The sequence below is a fragment of the Typopeltis vanoorti genome, chromosome 16 (genome assembly GCF_054136105.1).
Source record: "Typopeltis vanoorti isolate ZY-2024b chromosome 16, IOZ_Tvanoo_1.0, whole genome shotgun sequence".
NCBI classification, from domain to species: Eukaryota; Metazoa; Arthropoda; class Arachnida; order Uropygi; family Thelyphonidae; genus Typopeltis; species Typopeltis vanoorti.
In genome coordinates, this window is record NC_143564.1 from 45,654,124 (window position 1) to 45,675,111 (window position 20,988).

General features: G+C 34.9%; 1 protein-coding gene across 1 annotated transcript in view; it reads right to left on the minus strand.

Annotated features, from left to right (window-relative positions):
* LOC150097992 (START domain-containing protein 10-like) overlaps positions 1 to 20,742 on the minus strand; it is a 148,753-nt gene extending 128,011 nt beyond the window's left edge. Inside the window, exon 1 of the mRNA XM_090406185.1 lies at positions 20,395 to 20,742. Within this exon, the coding sequence (XP_090262311.1) occupies positions 20,395 to 20,550 (156 nt within the window). The 5' untranslated portion in view covers positions 20,551 to 20,742. The remainder of the gene's footprint in view (positions 1 to 20,394) is intronic.
* Positions 20,743 to 20,988: the final 246 nt, after the last annotated feature.

The following is a 20,988-nucleotide window of genomic DNA, read 5'->3' on the forward strand; positions in this document are numbered from 1 at the left end:
TGTTTGCTGTTAGTAATGATCTAACACAAATTGTTTGTCAACTTAACAAAATACCAGATAATCTTCATCATTCTTCCTACACACTATATCATTGATGTTAGCTCTCCTCTTGACAACTATGATTAAACCCTGCCATGTTTTTTTTTCTACAGATCATCCTTCTTGGTTATCTATGGTATTAAAATGATACCAACTGGGATGACCTTTGGGATTTCTATGCTTCTTTTCAGTGATCAAATTATTACAGTTGACTCTCACTGTAACAAACTGCAAAACAGAAAAGTCTCAACCACAGCTCCATATGCAAAGTCACTATAACAAATATTCCAGTGATCCCCACAAGTTCGCTATAGTGATAACTTCCTTCTATTCACCTTCTATAATATAACTTCTATTCACCTAAATACCCAATATGGACTGCTGCTCTGTCATTTTTACATATACATCTATTTTTATTTTTTAAATTGCATAGATCATAGCAGTGGCAGCCAGTGAAAATTTTCCAAAATAAAAAAAATAAATCTTTTTTTCCTAATCAGTAACCAATTTTTTAATAAATAAATTTACATATTAAAAAATTACTTTATTAAAAATATTTCACCCTTACCATGAACAAACACCAATAATAAAAGTTTTGCATCTCAGAAAAATATAATAATTATTATTATTATCTTGAGCAACTCCAAGGAGTCGATAAACTAATCGAGGGAGGACCTAACATCACGTCAAGAGCAACTATTCGACATTTACACAGTATCTATCATACCTCACCTTGAACTCATTCATGGTCAGAGCACCCACAACAGACTCTGGCAGCTTATTCCACTCATTCACCACTCTCCAAGTAAAAAAACCTAGTTCTAACATCCCTGCTAACCACACTCTTGCCCAGCTTCCATGTATGGCCCCTAGTCCTCCCACCACCAATCCTATTCTCAAAAATATCTTCTGGATTAATCCTATAGAAACCCTTCAGTAATTTGAATGTCTCAATCATATCACCCCTTTTCCACCTATCAACCAATTTTTGCAACCCACAAATCTTCAACCTGTTCTCATAAGGTTCGTTTAACAGACCTGCTATCATCTGGGTCACTCGTTTCTGGATCCTCCCCACCTCCTCCCCATCAAGAAGAAACCCTGGAGCCCATATCTGGGCACAGTAGTCTAAATGGGGTCTTATCAAGGCTCGATACAGAGGAACAATAACTTGTTTGTCACTGCATGTTAAAGTATTTTTCAGCAACCAAGTGATTTGATGAGCTGTTTTGGCCACTTTTGCAATGTGTCCCCTAAACTTCAACTCTCTATCCACCAACACTCTCAAATCCCTGGCCTCATCAATCTACTGGAGTACGGTTCCACCAATGTGATATGCTGCTGCTAATCTTTTCACTCCAAAATGCATAACCTTACACTTTGCCACATTAAATTGACATCCATTTTCCCTAGCCCAGTCCTCCAAACTATCCAAATCATCCTGCACAATTTTGACATCCTGTGCACTCACTATTGGTCTACCCAACTTTGCATCATCAGCAAACAAGTGAACACTTCCTCTCAGATCCTTTCCTATATCGTTAATGAAAAAATTGAAAAGTAGTGGTCCACGAACAGAACCCAGCGGCACACCACTAGTCACAAGCCGTCTTTTGGACTCCACTCCTGAATAAACCACTCTCTGGTATCTCTCCATCAACCACCCTCCTATCCATCTCAGCAACCCAATATCCATCCCCATCTACTCCAGTTTACTGATTAGAGTTCCATGTGGTATCCTGTCAAAGGCTTTGGCAATGTCCAGTAGAATCACTGTAAACCCATTACTCTTATCCAGTTCAGCCGTCACTGTGTTATAAAACGTGAGCAAGTTACTGAGGCAAGATCTACCCTTCACAAAACCATGTTGTCCCCCATACAGTATCCCATTTTCATCTATCCAGTCCTGTATTCTTCTCTTGACTAATTTCTCCAAGACCTTGACAACGATTCCTGATATGCTAATCGGTTGGTAATTTACAACAGTCTTGGAACCTCCTTTATGCAGTGGAACTATTTTCCCCCTCTTTCCACCTCCTCGGGACTAACCCAGACCCGAGACTCAAATTAAACAAAATGGTCAAGGGTACAGACAATTCTTTAGCTGCTTCACGTATGACACGAGCTGGTATACCATCCAATCCAACAGATGTATTGACATTGAGGTTTTGCAATAAACTATCCACCCCCACTTCATTCACCACAATTCCCATAAAATCTATTGGTTCATTCATTTCTGCAATGTCACCACCTGGAAGATATATTCTTGCAAAGTGCTCACTCAGTAATTCAACTATATCAGCTGATTCAGTTACCTCCCTACCATCGGCATTCTTTAAAATCATTCTGCCATATACATTTTTTCTTTTATTAGCAACATATCGATAAAACTGTTAGGATTCTCTTGCCTGCATGACCAATGTTCTTTCGTAATCCTTTTTTTGCTTTTCTTACCACACTAGTTACCGTTCTGGCCTGTGCTTTATACCGTTTATGTGCCTGCAGGTCACCTTTCTCCTTAAATTCCCTCCATAGTTGTTTCTTTTTTTGCAGCTCAAGCTTAATGGTGTTATTCATCCATTTAACCCTACTTGATTTATTATTCGAATAATATACTTATTATTCGGACTCTAGATATGCAAACACTTCTTTACTGCCTCCCATGCACTATCAACTTCTAGCCCTTGCAGTTTTACATGCCATGGCACTGAACCAATCAATCTCCTAAGCTTGTCATACTTACCAGCCTGAAAATTCCACATGTGCCCCATCTTAATTGTAAAATCCACACCTTTAGCCACTCCCCAAGTCAAGACCCTATGATCACTCTCACCAATTGGTGGCAACGTGGTCATATTCATTACAGTCAAATTCTTAGATGCAATTACCGGGTGAAGAAAATGCGCAAGCATATGATATGCTGCTCAAACGAGCAGTGTCGGAATGATTTGTAACGTGCAATCACAAGCGCAAACGAATATCAGCGAGATGGCTGCATTTGGCCAAACGTGATAATTCTGACACTGTGTTAGATCACAGTGTATTTGTTTTGTGTAATGATAATTGAAAAATATAATTCTTTTCATATTTTCAACAGTGACACCTGTCATAATTCAGCCTTGTATCTATAATAAATAAATAATTATATGTTATTTTAACAAAATAAAATAAGATTTGCAAAAAATAGTTCACCCTCACCATGAACACGCACCAATAATAAAAGTTTTGTATCTCACAGAAATAACGCGTGCAAGCATACGATACATTGCTCGTTTGAGCGGTGTCGGAATGACTTGTAACGTGCAATCACAAGCGCAAACGAATATCGGCGAGTCTGGCTGCGATTGGTGAAATGTGATAATTCTGACACTGCGTTAGATCGCAGTGCATTTGTTTCGTAATCTAAAGTGTTAATCAAACAATTCCAATTATTAACTATTCAATCACTGTTGTATTGTTGGATTGCATTTATATAATGTTATAAGCATTGTTATTATTTATAAACACAAACAAAATTTAAATTTTTCATTCCTTGCCTTAGGGATGCTGCATTGTTGCAGTGCTTATGTATGGCCCGCCACTGGATCATAGGCTAATGAATGATATCTTCCACTTCGCTGTTGCATGTTACATCCTTCATATACTTTTTCTAATAAGTACCTTTATCTGTACCTTTTCTTTCATTTTTCATATGACCACTGACCACTGTTTAAGGAGTACTTAAGATAAATAATTGGTCTATATAGCTAGCAGGATACTTCCATATAGTCTGTAGGGAATGCAGATAACTGACTATCTTGTAATCCAATGTGCAATCCTCACATTTCTGTTGTGAATCCATCACATTATTAGGTCTCAACCTAGATGCTGAATGAAGGAAGCTAGATCAACAGTGTTGGACTTCATATAATCAAACTGTATTAGTTTAAACCATACACAAATAGGATACAACATGATCAAACATCATGCTGGCTGTAGCATTAATCTCAATTCTACTGATGTGGAATGACACATCAGTTGAATAGAGAAATAAAACAGACAAGACAGGAAATTTTTTGCCAATTGCTGGAATGTTATCAAAAGGGGTGAGGTAATGCTTTTCTTCACAAAAATTCATCAGGGACAATGAGTTCATTTGAAATTTCAGTCTACAGAATACAATCAAATATCGCCAAGGACTAAAAATTCAAAACTCAACCTTCTGCAAGAAATGCATGCTAACTGTCTTTATGCAACAGCAAAGGCACAAATTCAGACCTATATGGTGAAAGGAAGAAAAATTCGCTAAACTATGCAAAGACGAGAAAGCTGAAACAATGAAGAAATTATACTCATTTGGAAAAGCCACTTTCGCATCATGACAAGATGAGATCATACATGAATGCAAAACTGCCTCAATAACTATTGAAGAGGTGGTATTTGAAGTTATGGAACATTCTTCCTATAGCCAGAACTTAGCTCTCTCAGATTTCTAGACACCACAGTAAATACACATCTGAAGGGTATCCATTTTGAAAACGACATACAAATCAGAGCAGAGATAAGAAAATGGTTCTAAAAACAATCAGTTTTGCCATGATGGCTATGAAAAACTTGCTACACAGTACAGAGGACTCGAGGGAGAGAAATTATGCTGAAAAATAGTGCATGAAAATTAGACTTAAAATTTTTTTTTTTAATTTCTTTGACATCTCTCTTTGAATGTTGAGCTATCACTTATTATTATTTGACACCTCCAGGGAGTCCAAGACTCATTGAGGGAAGGGCACCTACTCTACAACTCCCTGTCTCCACCACTCAAACTCATCCACCTTTATTCACCAACCACATCATCTACACCAGTGATGGCAAACCTTTTTACCCAGGTGTGTGAAACATCTTTTTTTTTTAATATTGATGTTGTTGATATGCCATTTGCATATATGCATTATAAATTTAACTACATAGATGGTGACTTATACATATCATATTAGGCTATTTATTTAATAGGACATTGATATAAAATCTATGAATTCATATTATACAATTAATTTAATAGTGAAATTATAAACTTGCATTTAATGACTTTTCTGTTGCTGAATACTGGTAGAAAGTTGCTTTATAGAAGCGCAATAGCGTGTACATTTTAATGCTGCACAGGCAGCACTCAAATCATTGCTCGCTCTATTTCTCCCTTTCGATTTGATATTATTTAAGGCAGAAAATAGAGTTTCACAAGAGTATGTAGAAGAGAAAATTGTTAGAAGAGCTTTAGCAAAGATTTTAAGAGCATGAAAGTTTTCAGGAAGGCTATTCCACACGCTTAGAATTTCACAGTCGGAATTTTTATACACGGTATCATGCAGACGTTCCTGCTCAAGTTCTTCTAATTCATTTCTAAGAGCAATAAACTTTCTTTTCCAGATAGGATTATACTGGAAGTCAGCTAGTTGCATTTCTTCTAGATTTTTTAAATCAAACCACTCAAGGCCATCTAATTTAAGATCCACGAATTCTGTTTATTATTATTATTATTATTATTATTCCTGATACCTCCAAGGAGTCCGAAGACTCATCGCGGGAGGACATCTACAACTGTCTCTACACCTAACCGCTACTACGAATCATCTCCATCAACGCCATCTACCGCCCACCTCCAACACCACTACAACTAGTAATTTTTGTCTGTAAATTGCGTGTGTTCTGAAGGGCCGATTTGTATGTATGCGGGATGAAAAACCCGAGTTTCCGGGAGAAAAAACCCTGCTATTATTATTATTATTATTATCAGGATACTTTATGAATTGGATTGTTTGTTCCAAAATTCGAAATCGCTCAAATCTAGAAGAAAACTGCTCAGTTACTGACTTTAGAACTTTGATAGATTGGTTGATATGTTGTTCATGATTTTTGGTGTTGGTTTCGTTAAAAAAAAATTTTCACTCTTGGGAAATATTTAAAATTGTTACTTTCTAGATCACGTTGAAATATTTTGAGTTTATTCTCAAAGCTCTTGATCATGCCAAACATAACATCGACAGATTTTCCAAAACCTTGCAATTGTATATTAAGTTTATTCAAGGTGCAATGAAAAATCTGTGAAAAACATCAGCTTACTGAGTCAAGCAGAATTGTTCAACTGAGAAATTTGTGCTCCATGCCTTATTTAAATATAATTTTATTTTATTTAAACATTCAACAAACCGTTCAAGTACTTGGCCACAACTCAACCACTGAATATTATTGTACATTAATAGACCATTGTGCACTGATTCAACTTTGCTTAAAAGTGAATTAAATTCTCGTTTGTTTAAAGCCCTGGCAGCAATAAAATTAGTTACCTTTGTCACAATTCTCATCACATCATCCAGATCCTTTAAACCTGATTTAGCACACAGCATCTCCTGATGTATGATACAATGGAAACAAACTAGGGGATGACCAACATATTCTGTAAATCGTTTGATAAAATTTGTTTGATGTCTTCTTACATTCCAAGTTCTATTCACAGATAGCTCACCACACAATTTACAGAGAACTTTATCACCTCTATCAATAACACCATATTGTTTAGTACAGGCATCTTGGAAATTTCTTCTGCTTCCTTTCTGTGATATTTTAGTTTTTTATTAGCGCTAGCTGCCATTGTAAAAGGGTTCACAACTTAAAAAAGAGCACAATTATATACAGCAGTAATTATGCAGTAATAATTAATAACAACTAACAATTACTGGAAATGAATTATACACCAGCAACTCAAATTACTTAAGTGGCAGACCATGCAAGACCACCACTACTTCTTTCAGCAGGGGTGCCAGATTTATTACCGGTACGTTCGTAGCAACCTTGTTACATTTTACTCTCTATCATGCTACTAAATAGCAGCTATTTAGTAGGTTTTGTTGCAACGTCATTGTGAGTTGTTATAATATGCATTATTTAACAAACTTTACTGAATTTATTGCAACTATAAAAATGTTTTCATTATTTACTCAGATAATCACAAATGTTTGTGATTGTCTGTGGGAATACTAGTGATGGTAGTCGGCCGTAGATGGCGTTGGTGTAGTTGCGGTCATTTGTTGGACTGTGAGTGGTGGAAGCAGAGTTGTAGAGTAGATGCCCTCCCTTGATGAGTCTGGACTCCCTGGAGGTGACAAATAATAATAATAATAATAAATTCAATATTTAATGCTGCGAATTATATTTTCTGTTAAAGTGGTTTTAAATATGTTTAGAACTTGTACTCAGTCGAGAGACTTGGAATGCATGCATGAGCAAATTTCACACAGAAGTCAAATGAAAACTTTAAGTTTATAATATATAAAGCACGTATTTATAAGTTTGTATCGTATAATATTGATAATTTTTATAAGTTTTATATTATCATATGACTATGCAGAAATTATAATGATTAAGAAAGAAAATGCTTGTTGTTTACAGGCTAGTTACAAAATAAAATAGAAATAAGCTAACTACAAAATAAAATAGAAATAAGCTAACTATAAAATATAATTCTTTCAATGAACCGAAACCTACCTTCGCCTTAACTGAGAGCAATCTTACACGATTTATCGCAGTTTTTTCATCAGAATACCAATATCTTTCAACATCCAAAGTGTGTCACCTGAAACCCTCAAGTGTGTCAGTGCCGACACGTGTATCATAGGTTCGCCATCACTGATCTACACCAATGCCATCTACTGTCCACCACCACTAGTATTTTCAAACAATCACAAACATCCATTCGCATGGCGGGATTCGAACCAGTAGCCTTTTGGCTGGAGAGCGGATACACTAACCACTCGGCCAACCAAGCCAGTTTAGGGGCATTATTTTTGGAATGTTCATCTGAGAAAGTTCTAATCAGAAGACTGCATTCAGATGATTGAAGTAAAGCTCACAGTACCCATCTATAAATAAAGAGAGAAGTAAAACCATGTAAGAATTACAGAGAAACTGCCCTACTGAGATTAAGTAAGACCAAGTAAGATTTATACAAGCATACTTGAGAAGAGACTAAAAATAATTGTTGAAGGAAAAACTCAAGAAAGAACAACTGTTCAGATCAAATAAAGGTTATCAAGATTAGATTTTTACTTTATTATAGTCAAGAAATCATAAGAACATAAGAATTGGTATTTGACTTGGAAAAGGTGCATGACAAGGTACCAAGGGAAAAGTTCTATAGCAACTGGAATACTTACTGCAGACTTCCAAATAACTAGCTATAGTATTATAATATATAGAGGAATATATATAGGGAAAACAATACACAGAGCAATATACAGCCTAACCTTAAGTTATGAGTTTGAAGTTATAATTAAAGGCAGGTAGATGAGCTGATATAAAATCAAATGAAAGCAAAAGTACCATATTTCAACTGTTCATCAACTGCATGACTAAAACAGGAGTTTTCCTTCAATTCCTTTTAGTCTCTTCTCAAGTATGCTTGTATAAATTTTACTTGGTCTTAATCTCAGTAGGGATTAAGACCAAGTAATCTCTAATTCTTAGATGGCTTTACTTCCCTTTTTATTTATAGATCAACTACATGGATCACATCATAAAGGAATGTGGCATTAAATCTGAAATCAGAATAAAAAAATACTAAACTAAGTTAACATCAGGCAGATGATGTTAAGCACAGCTTTCAGTTATTCAGTCTTCAAGACTGAATGACTACTGTAATATTTTTGATATGAAAACCAGCAGTTAAAAAAAAAAATTCTTTACTAAGTGTAAGAAAAAATGAAGTAACTTTGCAACTAGTCTACTTGTATAAAGAGGCAATTGACTTCACATCAATAGTAGCTCAGAATGCAAAAACATTATGGGAAGGGTCACTACCCATATGAAAAATATATGACTTCTACACTGATTTATTAGCCTTATTATCATCTTGGGTATGGTCCTACTGATGAAACCTCAATAAAAGTTGAAAAAAAAAACAGTCTTTGGTAGTGATCCTTCATTAACCGTGCAGTTCCACATATATCTCTTCCCCACAGACATTTTCATATGGCTGCCACCACCACAAAAGTGATCACTCTCACTACATGGAGTGAGATGTGATACCCATTCACATCCTCTGATGATAGGATCAGGTATAAGACTCTTGATATTCATATGCCCTCCATTACATACTGTTTAAGATAGCTGTCCCTCAATAACTCAAGAAATTAATTTCTCCATCCCAATCTACATTATCTTAATTAAAATCACCCTTTTATTATTCACTAACCCAAATTGCCCATATATTTCTTCATCGCTACTCTCCATATTCCCTGACCTATTGCAACATTCAAATAAATATCTCTTCCCATCAACCTCTACCTCATACTTCCTCAAAACCACCACCACCATTTCCCTTTTGCATCTCTACTTTTCACAGACATAATTTATCAACATCACTAATCCTTTCTTGTCTCCTTTATATTCTCTTACAAAACATTGTATCCTCCATTTCTATTCCCATGGTTCATCCTCAAAACCACATTTCACTTATTCCAACAATTTTTTGTGCAAATAAACTCAATTGGTGAAATAATTCCTTTATTTCTGATAAGCCTGAAATTTGTAAATAAACACAGCAATTCACTTTAAGGTCTATAAACAGTTTCATCCTTGTCACCTTTCAGCTATAATTTCTCCACACTGTTTATTCCCACTCAACTTTTCACTACTTACCCCATATGTGTTCTCAAGATTCAACTATATCCCTTATATCCCAGGCCAGTACCATCTTAACAGTATTGTAGGCCCCTGGGCAAAGCAATGCACTGGGACCCTACCCACCCACCTAGGGGAATAAAAATGTAAACAGTCAATAAAATTAAGCTTATAGATTTATTGGTACTTTTAGCAAAATTAATGTTTAAACATAAAAAATATGCCGGAAAGCAAGGATTAATCAACACAAACTTTTGCAAACTATCTTTGCAGAGAATTGATTTATAATTGGCTTAAAGACAATAGTCTTCAGGATGTTGTTTTCCATGCACGAGTGAAAGCCAGTTCAAACGCTGCTTCCCCATTGTGCTGTGAAACTGATTCTTGAAAAGTATTTTAGTTATTAATGTATTGTGCACCATCTTCAGTTCTCTTTCTTAGCTCAGTGTTCCAGAGAGAGGTTGAATAACTTATACACTCTCATGAACAATATGGCAGCATAGGGTCCTTTGGCAACTGCTCAGTGCCCATGCCTTAAGACGGGCCAGGTCCCAGGCCATTACATTCCTATGCTGACAATCTTCAAACACATTCAATAAGAATTCTAACATTCACCTTCCTTATCACTGTCCCTCTGAAATTCCTGTTCTCTCATCCTCATCTCTCACACTACTATCGCCTTCATTCGCAAGCATTTCAGCCTCACTTACACTCTTCTGATCTTCCACACCTCTTACTTCTGATCACTCATTACACTTCCTTCTAGCAACATTCTCACTGACCCAGACCAAATCCATTTAAATGCAATCCATTATATTTGTACAATTCTATTCACTCCTTAAGTATGTTCCACAAATTGCACTTCTTTATTTTGCACATACCTCTGCAATGTCAGCTCTTTGCTTTATGCGGATGATGTTATACTTCTATATAAATCCACTACAAGTCTGCAAGATTCTCTGACTAAATTCAATTGCTGTTGCAAGAGATATGGTATGAAGGTCAGCAATAAAAAGACAAAGACAATGAAAATAGGCAGAATCATTGAAAATGTCAACTGTGTTGTGAATGGAGAACCTGTGGAACAAGTAAAACAATTCAGCTACTTAGGCACGATTTTTACTGAAGATGGTAAATTAAATATAGAAATAGACAACAGAATCAGCAAAGCTGGTATGGTGGGAAGTCAATTGAATAAATTCGTATGGAATAAGAGAGAAATTAGTCGGAACACTAAATTAGCTGTATACAAGGCAGTGTTCAAACCAATTTTAACTTATGGATCTGAGAGCTGGGTCAGAAGTAAAACACTTGACCAAAGACTAGAGACCACAGATATGAGAGTCCTGAGAAAGATTAGAGGCGTGAACAGATGGCATCAATGGCAATATCATATTAAAAATGAGGATATTAGGAAAGACCTTGACATTGTCAGCATCCAGGAATGCGTTAGCAGAGCTAATCTCAGGTGGTATGGTCACTTAAATAGAATGGGAGAGGAAAGATTAGCAAAACAAGTGTTCTCTGCCAGGTTGGCAGGAAAATGACCCAGAGGAAGACCAAGATATAGGTGGATTGATACGGTACAAAGTGCCTTAGACGATAGAAATATAAGATCTGATAATGTTGGAGTCTTGACAAGTAACAGACTGATTTGGAGGAAAATTGTAGATAGGAAGTTAGTAATGATGTAATTTTTTCATGTAGTACTGTCATATCCTGTACACCCCTTGAGGGTACATGGCAGGAATTTGATGATGATGATGATGAATATTTTATTCACAATTCTTGCTTGCCATCTTGACTCTTCATTCTCATAACTTGGGAACAGATCAACAATCTTTCTTACCACAGTGTTATCTTTCACTCTCCTCAACATCCTCCTTCTGTCCATCCAAATTGTCTGTTTGCACAACTCCTGCTCATCTTCACTCCTGGAAAACACATTGTGCATCCTTTCATTCACCCCCCCACTTTTAATAATGGAATCGCCATAAATTACTATTTTGAGGTATTCACTACCTATTTTTCTCTACTTTCACTCTATTGTTTTGCACCCTTTCATTTGTATCTGAACATCTAATCTAATTTCTCATCCAGAGCAACTTGTTCTTAAAAAATTGCATTCCTTTTACTCCACACTTGCTCTCTTTCAGTCTGGCAATATTTCTCTTTCATTTTTGCAATGATGCTTGTCATTCCATCATTCATATTCTCTTTCATTCCTGCAGTCATGCTTGCTTCTGCTCCATCATCATCATCCATGCTGTTTCTTTCCTGCAATCTTGATCACTTTGCTATATCAGGCACAATCATATTCCACTATTACTTTTTATTCTTAATTTTTTGAAGTTGAAAGTTTATTTGTTCATTCTTTTGTTTAACACTAATGACAATCTCATGCTCTTTGTCTAAATTCACTTCTCATTCTCTACTTTCATTTACTGATATCTTGCCCTCCATCAAAATATCACACTTTCTGCAGATCACCTCCTCACTTCTTTTATTCAATCTCTTCACAAGCACATTCTCCAGATTTCTTCATATATATATATATACATAATTAATTATTGCAAAAACTAAAGGTTTGAAATCTAGAGAGTAAGGATAGGATGAGGTGCATACATGATTGGTATTCACTGAAGGAGGATATGAGGGACTTGATGATCATCAGTAAGTGTTTGACTCTGTGGAGGTCTGATGATGGGTTGGACTGAGCTGTTTTGAATTATGGCTGAAGCAACAAAGACTATAAGGACAGTGTATGTCTGTCTGTCTGTCTGTTAATTGTGTGTTTTTTTTCTGGCCAGTTTGTTTTGAGGAATGATAAACCTTACTATTTCCACATGAGACTGGCTAACTCACCCTCAGCTGAAAGGTCCTTGTAAAGATTCTTCGCTTCCTAGATGGGATTCAAACTTAGATCTTTCCAACCAAAGAGATTACTGATACTGATTAAACTATGAAGGCTCTGTGTACATGTGTGTTTTATGCAAATCCCATCCCCAAAAGGTCAAACCTATCATATTATTATTATTATTGTGAGTATATCATATTTTAAGTAATGCAGATGAGTTAAGGGTTATATAATCCAAAACCTAGCTCTAAAGACTAAACATGGTATTTTTTGAAGCCACTTCATGAAATTTATCTTCAACCTAAATCATGCTGAACAATGTTTCTTACAAATAAAGAATATCACTGGCATTTTTGAAACACAGCAATGTTTTGCAATTCAGTTTGCAACACCAAACCAAACTAATAACAAGGTATACATAAAGAGCATAATTTGAATGTGTGTTTAACTTTAAAATTCTGGGCATCATCAAATTTTAACATCTATATTGCAAGTGCCTGTGAAATCAGCTTGAATCATAACATTTTTATTTCATGATAATATTAAAAATTTTTTGTAGATAAATGCATTACAGAATACTTTTCCCCATAACGACTTCCACTTATTAGTCTTAAATTTAATGATTGTATATTCAGTTGAGAACACACAATTTCACTTATCTAGCATTCTTTATTCAAAATTTGCTGCCACTCCCTTGTTAAACCACATCTTCATATAATTTCAAAAAAAATTATCTCCTGATGCTCAGGACAATGATATGCAAGAATCAGGATATCACTGCCTCTTCACAAGGAAGTGATGATAATATTTGGATTAATGTGGACCTGTTCTCCCGAATGTCTTGGGGGATAAGAAAATAGTGGAGAGTGTACAGAGTTTAGCAACTGAGGTACTATCAGGAATGTTGAATATGAGGTGAAGCATCAGACTAGTGAAATGATTTATATGATACAAGTAGGTGAAATCTTTCATTATATGGCAGGAGGAAACCATATAATGAAAGATTTCACCTACCTGTGCCATATAAATCATTTATATGACATTTAATAAGAGTATGATTAAAAATGTGAAATTTTTCTTACGGTGAGTAATTGAAATGGATTACGTGAGTGTGCATCATCTGTGAATGCGTTTAAGAGAGATAATGAATAGTGTGTGCATGTGTGTAGGAGGGGGGGGGGGAACTCCTTCAAATGATTCCTTGCTTGCCATGAAAATTTTCTTTTGGTTGAGTGAGTGGAATGAATTACTCCAAAGTGCATCATTTATGAATGAGTTTAAGAAGAGGTACAATAATTGAGGGGGGGGGGGGAAAGCCAAGTGGGACTCAGTCTTTGGACTCCCTGCTGGCACCTGTATAATAATTTTCTGCAGGCTCTTCTCCAAAAACTTATGACTATCAATCATATCTATTCTATTCCTAATTACTAAACTGTGATGTTGAGCTCCACCTTTGCAACGAGTTGCCCTGGTGTGTACCATCTTAACCCAGTCCTGAAGATACTTTCAGGCGCAAACTTTGTTTGCTCACACTTGGATAAAGGATTAAACTAAATTTATTATAAACTGTGATGATCATGTTCTTCCACTCTTTCATTCTGACACTGATCTTTCAATGTTCTAGTTCTATTTTACTACAATACAACCCACCATTGCACACAACCTACTATTTCTTTATTCATTTTTATAAACTATTGTTGGCCTGGTTGGTCGAGTGGTTCGAATCCTGCTGTGGGCATGGATGTTTGTGATTGTCTGTGAAAATACTAGTGGTGGTAGTGGGCGGTAGATGGCGTTGGTGTAGATAAGTGGTTCTTAACACTTTTAATTATAAGAAAAATTTGGGGAACATCAAAAGCATTAGGGTCATAAAACTAACAATGCATGGACTTGCCTTTTATAAAAATGGAACTTATTTTAATACGATACTTGAGCTTGTTGGCTTTTGCAGGTTTCAGCAATATGAGGTCTAATATGTGATATAGCTACCCTCATCTCTTTGTCTATATTAGGAAGTCTTTCATGCTTTTTAGTTGTTATATGGGTTAACATTGAGAAACCGAGCTCACACAAATATGATGTTGAAAACTGTAACAAAATTTTCAGTGCTCTTGTGGAGAGAGCTGGGTATTCGGCTTGGATAAAAATCCAAAATTCCTCAAGAGTTATTTCAGAGAATTTCATATTTAGAGTACAATCCATTGACAAGGTAACTAATTGTTCTTCTTCTTGTAACAAAAATTCACAACTTGATGTAATTGTGCAAAATGGATTTCGTATCCAGTCATAATTGTGTGTATTTAAGGAAGGGAAGTAACTTGAAATCTTTTCTTCCAATATTGTTAATTGTTCTGTTATAACTGAAATAATTCCCTCTACATTTTTATCCAAAGTAGCCAATTACACTCAGACCTGTGTCATGTGACATCTTTCACCAGCAGAACACTTGTAACCAGTTCGCAGAACACAAGTGTTCTGAGGAATACTGGTTAAGAACCACTGGTGTAGATGATGAAGGTAGTTGTGCATGATGGATTGGCGGAGACAGAGAGTTGCAGAGTAGGTGCCCTCCCTCGATGAGTCTTTGGACTCCCTGGAGGTGTTATGTAATAATTATAATTTTACAATATCATTTTAGCAAATCCTTACATATCAACTATATAATACTGGTATCCCATTTATAATATATACAGAAGTGTATCCCACTTCTGTATCTATTTTGCCAAGAAAATCTTATGAACAGAGGCTTCAATTATTGTCATATGGTGCTGGAAGATGGAACACTCAGTTCAGAAGGCATCGACATGGCTACTGGGACTTCCAATGAAATTAACAAGAATGATGAAGCTGGATCAAAGACTTCTGGAAATTCAACTTCTGATACAGTTAATCTCAGAGGAAGATGCCTCCACTTTACTGATTTACATAAAATAGGAACATGGAATGTAAGAAGCAGGTATCAAGAAAAATTGGAACTGATAAAGAAAAAAAATGAGAAGAGCTCAAGATTTTAGAAATCAGCGAACTGAGATGGACAGGAATGGGACACTTTCATACTGATGATTTCATGATGTATTGCTCTAGACATGACACCTTCGAATAAATGTAATAGTATTCATAGTTAGAGAATATAGAAAACACTTTCAACAACATAAAAGAAGATTGTACACACAGACTTCACCTAATGGTGAATACAGAAATCAGATTATACTGTTGCCAGCAGTAGGCAGAGAAGTGCTATCCAAGTAGCAAAAACACTACCTGGTGAAGACTGTGGAACAGATTATAAATTATTGATAGCTGAAGATAAACTGAAATTAATGGCTGAGAAGAAACAAAAGTACAATATTGAATTTAATTTAAATCATAATAATGAAGTATTTAAAAAGTTTGGAGAGGACAGCAAGAAAATTGGAAGAACTGTGTGTAAAAAAACAAAATGTTCAGTACTAGAAGAAGCAAAGAAGGCTAAATAAAGAAAGACAGATGGCTGTCAGAAGAGGCTATTCAAATAGCAAAAGAAAGAAAAAAAAATGAAACTTCAGAGAAACAAAGAAAGGGTTAGACAACTGAGTGCAGATTTCCAGATAGGCTAGAAAAGATAGGGGAAAACATCTAAACAAAAGGTGCAAGAAAATTGAAGAAAGCAACACTACATGAGATCTGTTTAGAAAGATAAATGAAGTTACAGAGAGGTTTATCCCTAGATGAGGAGCTGTAAAAGTAATTTGGAAAAATGTTTGATGGAAGAAGCAGCAATGAAAAAAAAAAAAAAAAAAAAAAGATGTACAGGATTTGTATAAGAAAGATATTAATATTGAAGGAGAATTTAAAGGGAGAAAATTTGTTGAGGAACCTGTGATAATGAAAAGTGAAGTGATATCACTTTAATATCAGCAATGGAGCAGCAGTTGGCAAAAGGAAAAGTTCTTGGAGCTGATGGAATGTCAGTGGAATTATTGAGAGCAGATTGGGATGAAGTAGTGAATATATTAACTGAAATTTGTCAACAGGTTTGGAATAAAATATACTAGCCTAGAGATTGAAAAATATCAATATTCATCCCAATTTCAAAAAATTAACTGAAATTTGTCAACAGGTTTGGAATAAAATATACTAGCCTAGAGATTGAAAAATATCAATATTCATCCCAATTTCAAAAAAATCAAATCTCATAGACTGAGAATTATAAGAACCTCAGTAGCTCATTCGGTATAGATGAAGCTCTTTGGTCAGAAAGACATGGGTTCTATTCCCATCTATGATGTGAGGAATCTTTACTGGTCGCTTTCGATTAAAGGCGAGTTAGCCAGTCTCATATGGAGGTGGAGGGTTTTTTCTCCCAGAAACTCTGGTTTTTTGTCCCTCAGAACAGGCAAACTGGTTCCGAACACACTTCTACAGGCATAAAATACCCCCTCCCCCAATGTCACGCTCTGCGACAATGCACATAAAGTCATATCACATAAAAAGGCCAACCCCAAATAGATAAGTCACAAGAGGAAGAAGAGATTGAGAATTATAGAACCATCACTTTAATTTCACATGCAAGTAAAGTTATGCTAAAAGTGATTCAACAAAGGCTGGAGCTAACATATAGCTCCAGCCTTTGTTGGAAATGAAAAAAAAAAAAAGAAATGCCATAAGAACAGGTAGGTTTTAGGAGAGGTAGAGGAACTAGGACCAGATAGTAAACATGAGATTGATTATGGAAAGAAAAAAGAATTTCAGTAGGAAGTATTCATCTGTTTTATTGATTATAAGAAAGCTTTTGATTGCATGGATCACAACAGACTTTGAATTTGTAATGAGATCAATGAAGAATACCTGAGTAATGCTTTTGATAAGAGAGCTGTATGACAACCAAGAAGATTCGATGAAAACAGTCTTTGGAGAAACAGATGGCGTTTGAATGGAAAAAAGGAGATGGCAGGGTTGAATATTGATGCCCTATCTTTTTAATATTTATAGTAAATATATTATGAGAATGGCTAACTTAGCCAAAGACCAAGCTGGAATTAAGATTGGTGGCAGAAAAATAAATAATTTAAGATATGCAACTTTGGGGTGTTATATCATTTAAGATAATACAACCCCATAACAGAAACTAAGAAAGATCTGGAGCAACTGATTCTATCTACTGGTTAAGAGGGACAGAAACCAAGTTTGGCTTAATTGAAAAATCAGCTAAACAAAAGTGATGGCTTATAGCAATTTAGATGAATTCATGATGGAGATAAAATACAGATCGTTGAAAGTTATGATTAACTGGGTCTAGAATAAGAAATGATGGTTAATTTAAAGATGAAATTAAAAGAAGGATAGTGATGGAGGGAAAGAAATTATTTTAAATCTGACAACTTTTATGAAAGTTAGAGAATTGTTAAAGCAATTGTATTTCCTGTAGTGAGTGTGGATGTGAAAGCTGAATTATTAATAGGAAAGACAGAGAGTGAATTGATTCATTTGAATTATGGACATGGAGGAGACTATTAAGAATCTAATGGACTGCAAGAATGACTAATAAGAAAGTTTTGGACAACATAAAGACAGAATGCTCCTTGGAGGCAGTTGTCGTTAAACAGAAGTTAATGTACTTTGGACATATTATATAATCAGATGAATCACTGGAAAAGGCAGTTATGTTGGGGAAGATTGAGGGCTTAATAGGGAGAGGATGACATAAAGGAACCTACAATTTGAACTGCTGACAAAAAAGATAAGAGATCATGTGGGATGGAGAGCCTTTATTCATAAGATCACCAAGAATCAGAGACATTGAATGGCACATAATAACAACAATCCCAATTAATTACTAACATTCTCATCATATCAAATTCCTGATATGCACCTTCAAGGGATGTACAGGATACTTTGATTCTCCATTGCTGCCTTTTGTACACTTTCGTAATTTTTCTCAGAACTCTCATAGCTATGGTATCTAGTTTTTGTTCAACTGTTTTATTTTAACCCAGCAATCAGATCAATAAGTTACAATTGGTTTGAACAACATCTTGTATGCAGCTAGTTGTGTTTTTGACAAATTTATATGGGATAAGAGAAAACTTAATTCATTTGACTCCCCATGATATCAGCTTTTCTTATTCTGTTGCATATTTTCATGCCTGTCAATCTACTCAAATCCAAAAGGAGTGCACATCATCATCACTCTTTAATATTCTCCCCAAACAATAATTATCAGCAAAATATATTTTTTTCTTTTTTGCAGTCATAATATAACTGTTACCTTTTATATGAGACAAAATGCTGATAACTTTTAAGAAAACAAATCTCCTATTTTCTAAGTCTTTCTAGTCAAAGGGCTGAATACTGAGTGACCTAAGTAGGCCTCTCCAAAACCTACTATAGGAAAATATAATCTCGATGCTTCATTTTTAGTAACCCACATATGAAATAGTAATATTATGTTACCTCTCCTTGTCTGCTCCTTTTCTAGAGACAAGCCTCTAATTAAGTCAAGGCAGCTCTTAATTCCTTAGTATCATGGTGAAATCTCGCCCAGTATTTTTCTTGTAAAATCATACAGTAAAATCTAATTGGGCTCTAACAGCTTATTAACATCTTGATTACTTAATATTCCAATCTTCTCAATGCTCAACTGTCCTTGATGTTCAACAAAATTGACAATCTCCACAAACTCAGTGTCATCAGTCTCCTGCCAAGATGTCACTATAATCATGAAACAAGAGCCCCGAGTATTGATTGCAAGAAATCCATCAAATTCAATTTGAACATTTACTGTTTTTAGCTTTCTACTGTTTAAGCATTTTTATTTTATCATAAAATTTCCTACAAATTTCCAACACACTTATTAAGTATTCCAAAGCAATTTGGTTTGTCAAAGCCTTATTAAAATCTCACATGAACTTCATTAATATAGTACTCAAGTAGTTCAGCTACTTCTTCATAAAAACCTAACAGATCAGGCATGATCAACCTAAAACTATGTTTTAAGCAATAATTCCAATCTTTGTATTTGGAAGTGCAAGACTGAGTCTCATGATGCCATGGAGGTCTGCTGATAATAATAATAATAAGTAGGGTAATTGAGAGGCCTGAGAAATAGTTAAAATCTAACATTTCATGTTTTTATTAATACAGCTTGCTTTGACATTTCATGAATAATATTTCAAATTTTTATTCTGCAAAATGCATTGAAAATTAAATATTTAAAAGGAAGGAAGTCACCCTTATTCTTCTACTTTAGAATATGTCTTTGAGTAATGAAATGAATTTTGTATTTTTGCTTGTCATTTGCTCAAAGTGTTTAACCAATGCTGATGTTAATTTAACTGTTCTGTAATTATCTAATAGGATTCGATTTTGTTTTTTTTTATTTATAAAAAATCTGAATTACTGTTGACAATTTTAATCACCATGAATTAAAAACTACTGTATGATTGTATTGTATAAGTATTGTGTGTGTGGGGGGGGGGGAAATAACTGGCAGATAAATATAAATATTTGTGCATATAAAAATAAATAATAATAAAAGTGAAGACACTACAATCTTTGGCAAAATCGACACCTCTAACATTTTCATGGGAACACAAAAATCAGTCATGTTACTGATATGGGTATATCGATGATAGATAACAGAATCTAATAAACGACGACGACTTTCAGTAAGTTGCTTTCTAATAATACTATATTCAAATTTGTTTTTATTAAAAAAAAAAAAAAAAGTCAATACTCTTTCAACTTCACAATGCCATGTATGGGTAAGAAATAAATAGTTTAAAAGAGGGGGGGGGGGTATAACTTAGAAAATTAAATTTTTATCCCAGCAAAAAAACTACTTAACATATTTATTATAATACACTTGCCTTAATCATTTTAAATTCGCTTTCGGGTACCGGTTTGGTCCATACAACTGTTGGTTGTTTAGTATACTCTTGTTTCCACCCATCATTTGTGTTTAAAAGATCTTTCAGCTTCTGAAAATCGCTATCATCAGCAACTCGAACTTCTCCTACCTCCATTTCACAATTTGTAGATAACGGACGTCTCTGCTTGTTTATTTCAATCGATGAAATGTGTACTTGACAGTTTTCCTAGTTAAAATTAAGTAAAGTAACACATTTCGCTTGCGATGCTTAACAATATCCCTGCCATTACTAGGTAAGATTCAGAAACGTTACTCGTCACTTCGCATCCTAAGAACCTGCGCGTACTGAAACAAATTAAATACCGTATAGCATTTGAAGGATGCTTGCTCACATGTGACATCCGGAAAATAGATGCATGTGCTTTATGTAATAAATGCTGCTCTTGCAATAATATTGCTCAAAATTCTGAAAATACAGTTTCCACACACACACACACACACATACATATATATATATTTATTTTATTTTATTTTATTTTTTTAATACTGAAATATAGTCAACGGTTTTAGCTTTTGTAAATATATTTTATTA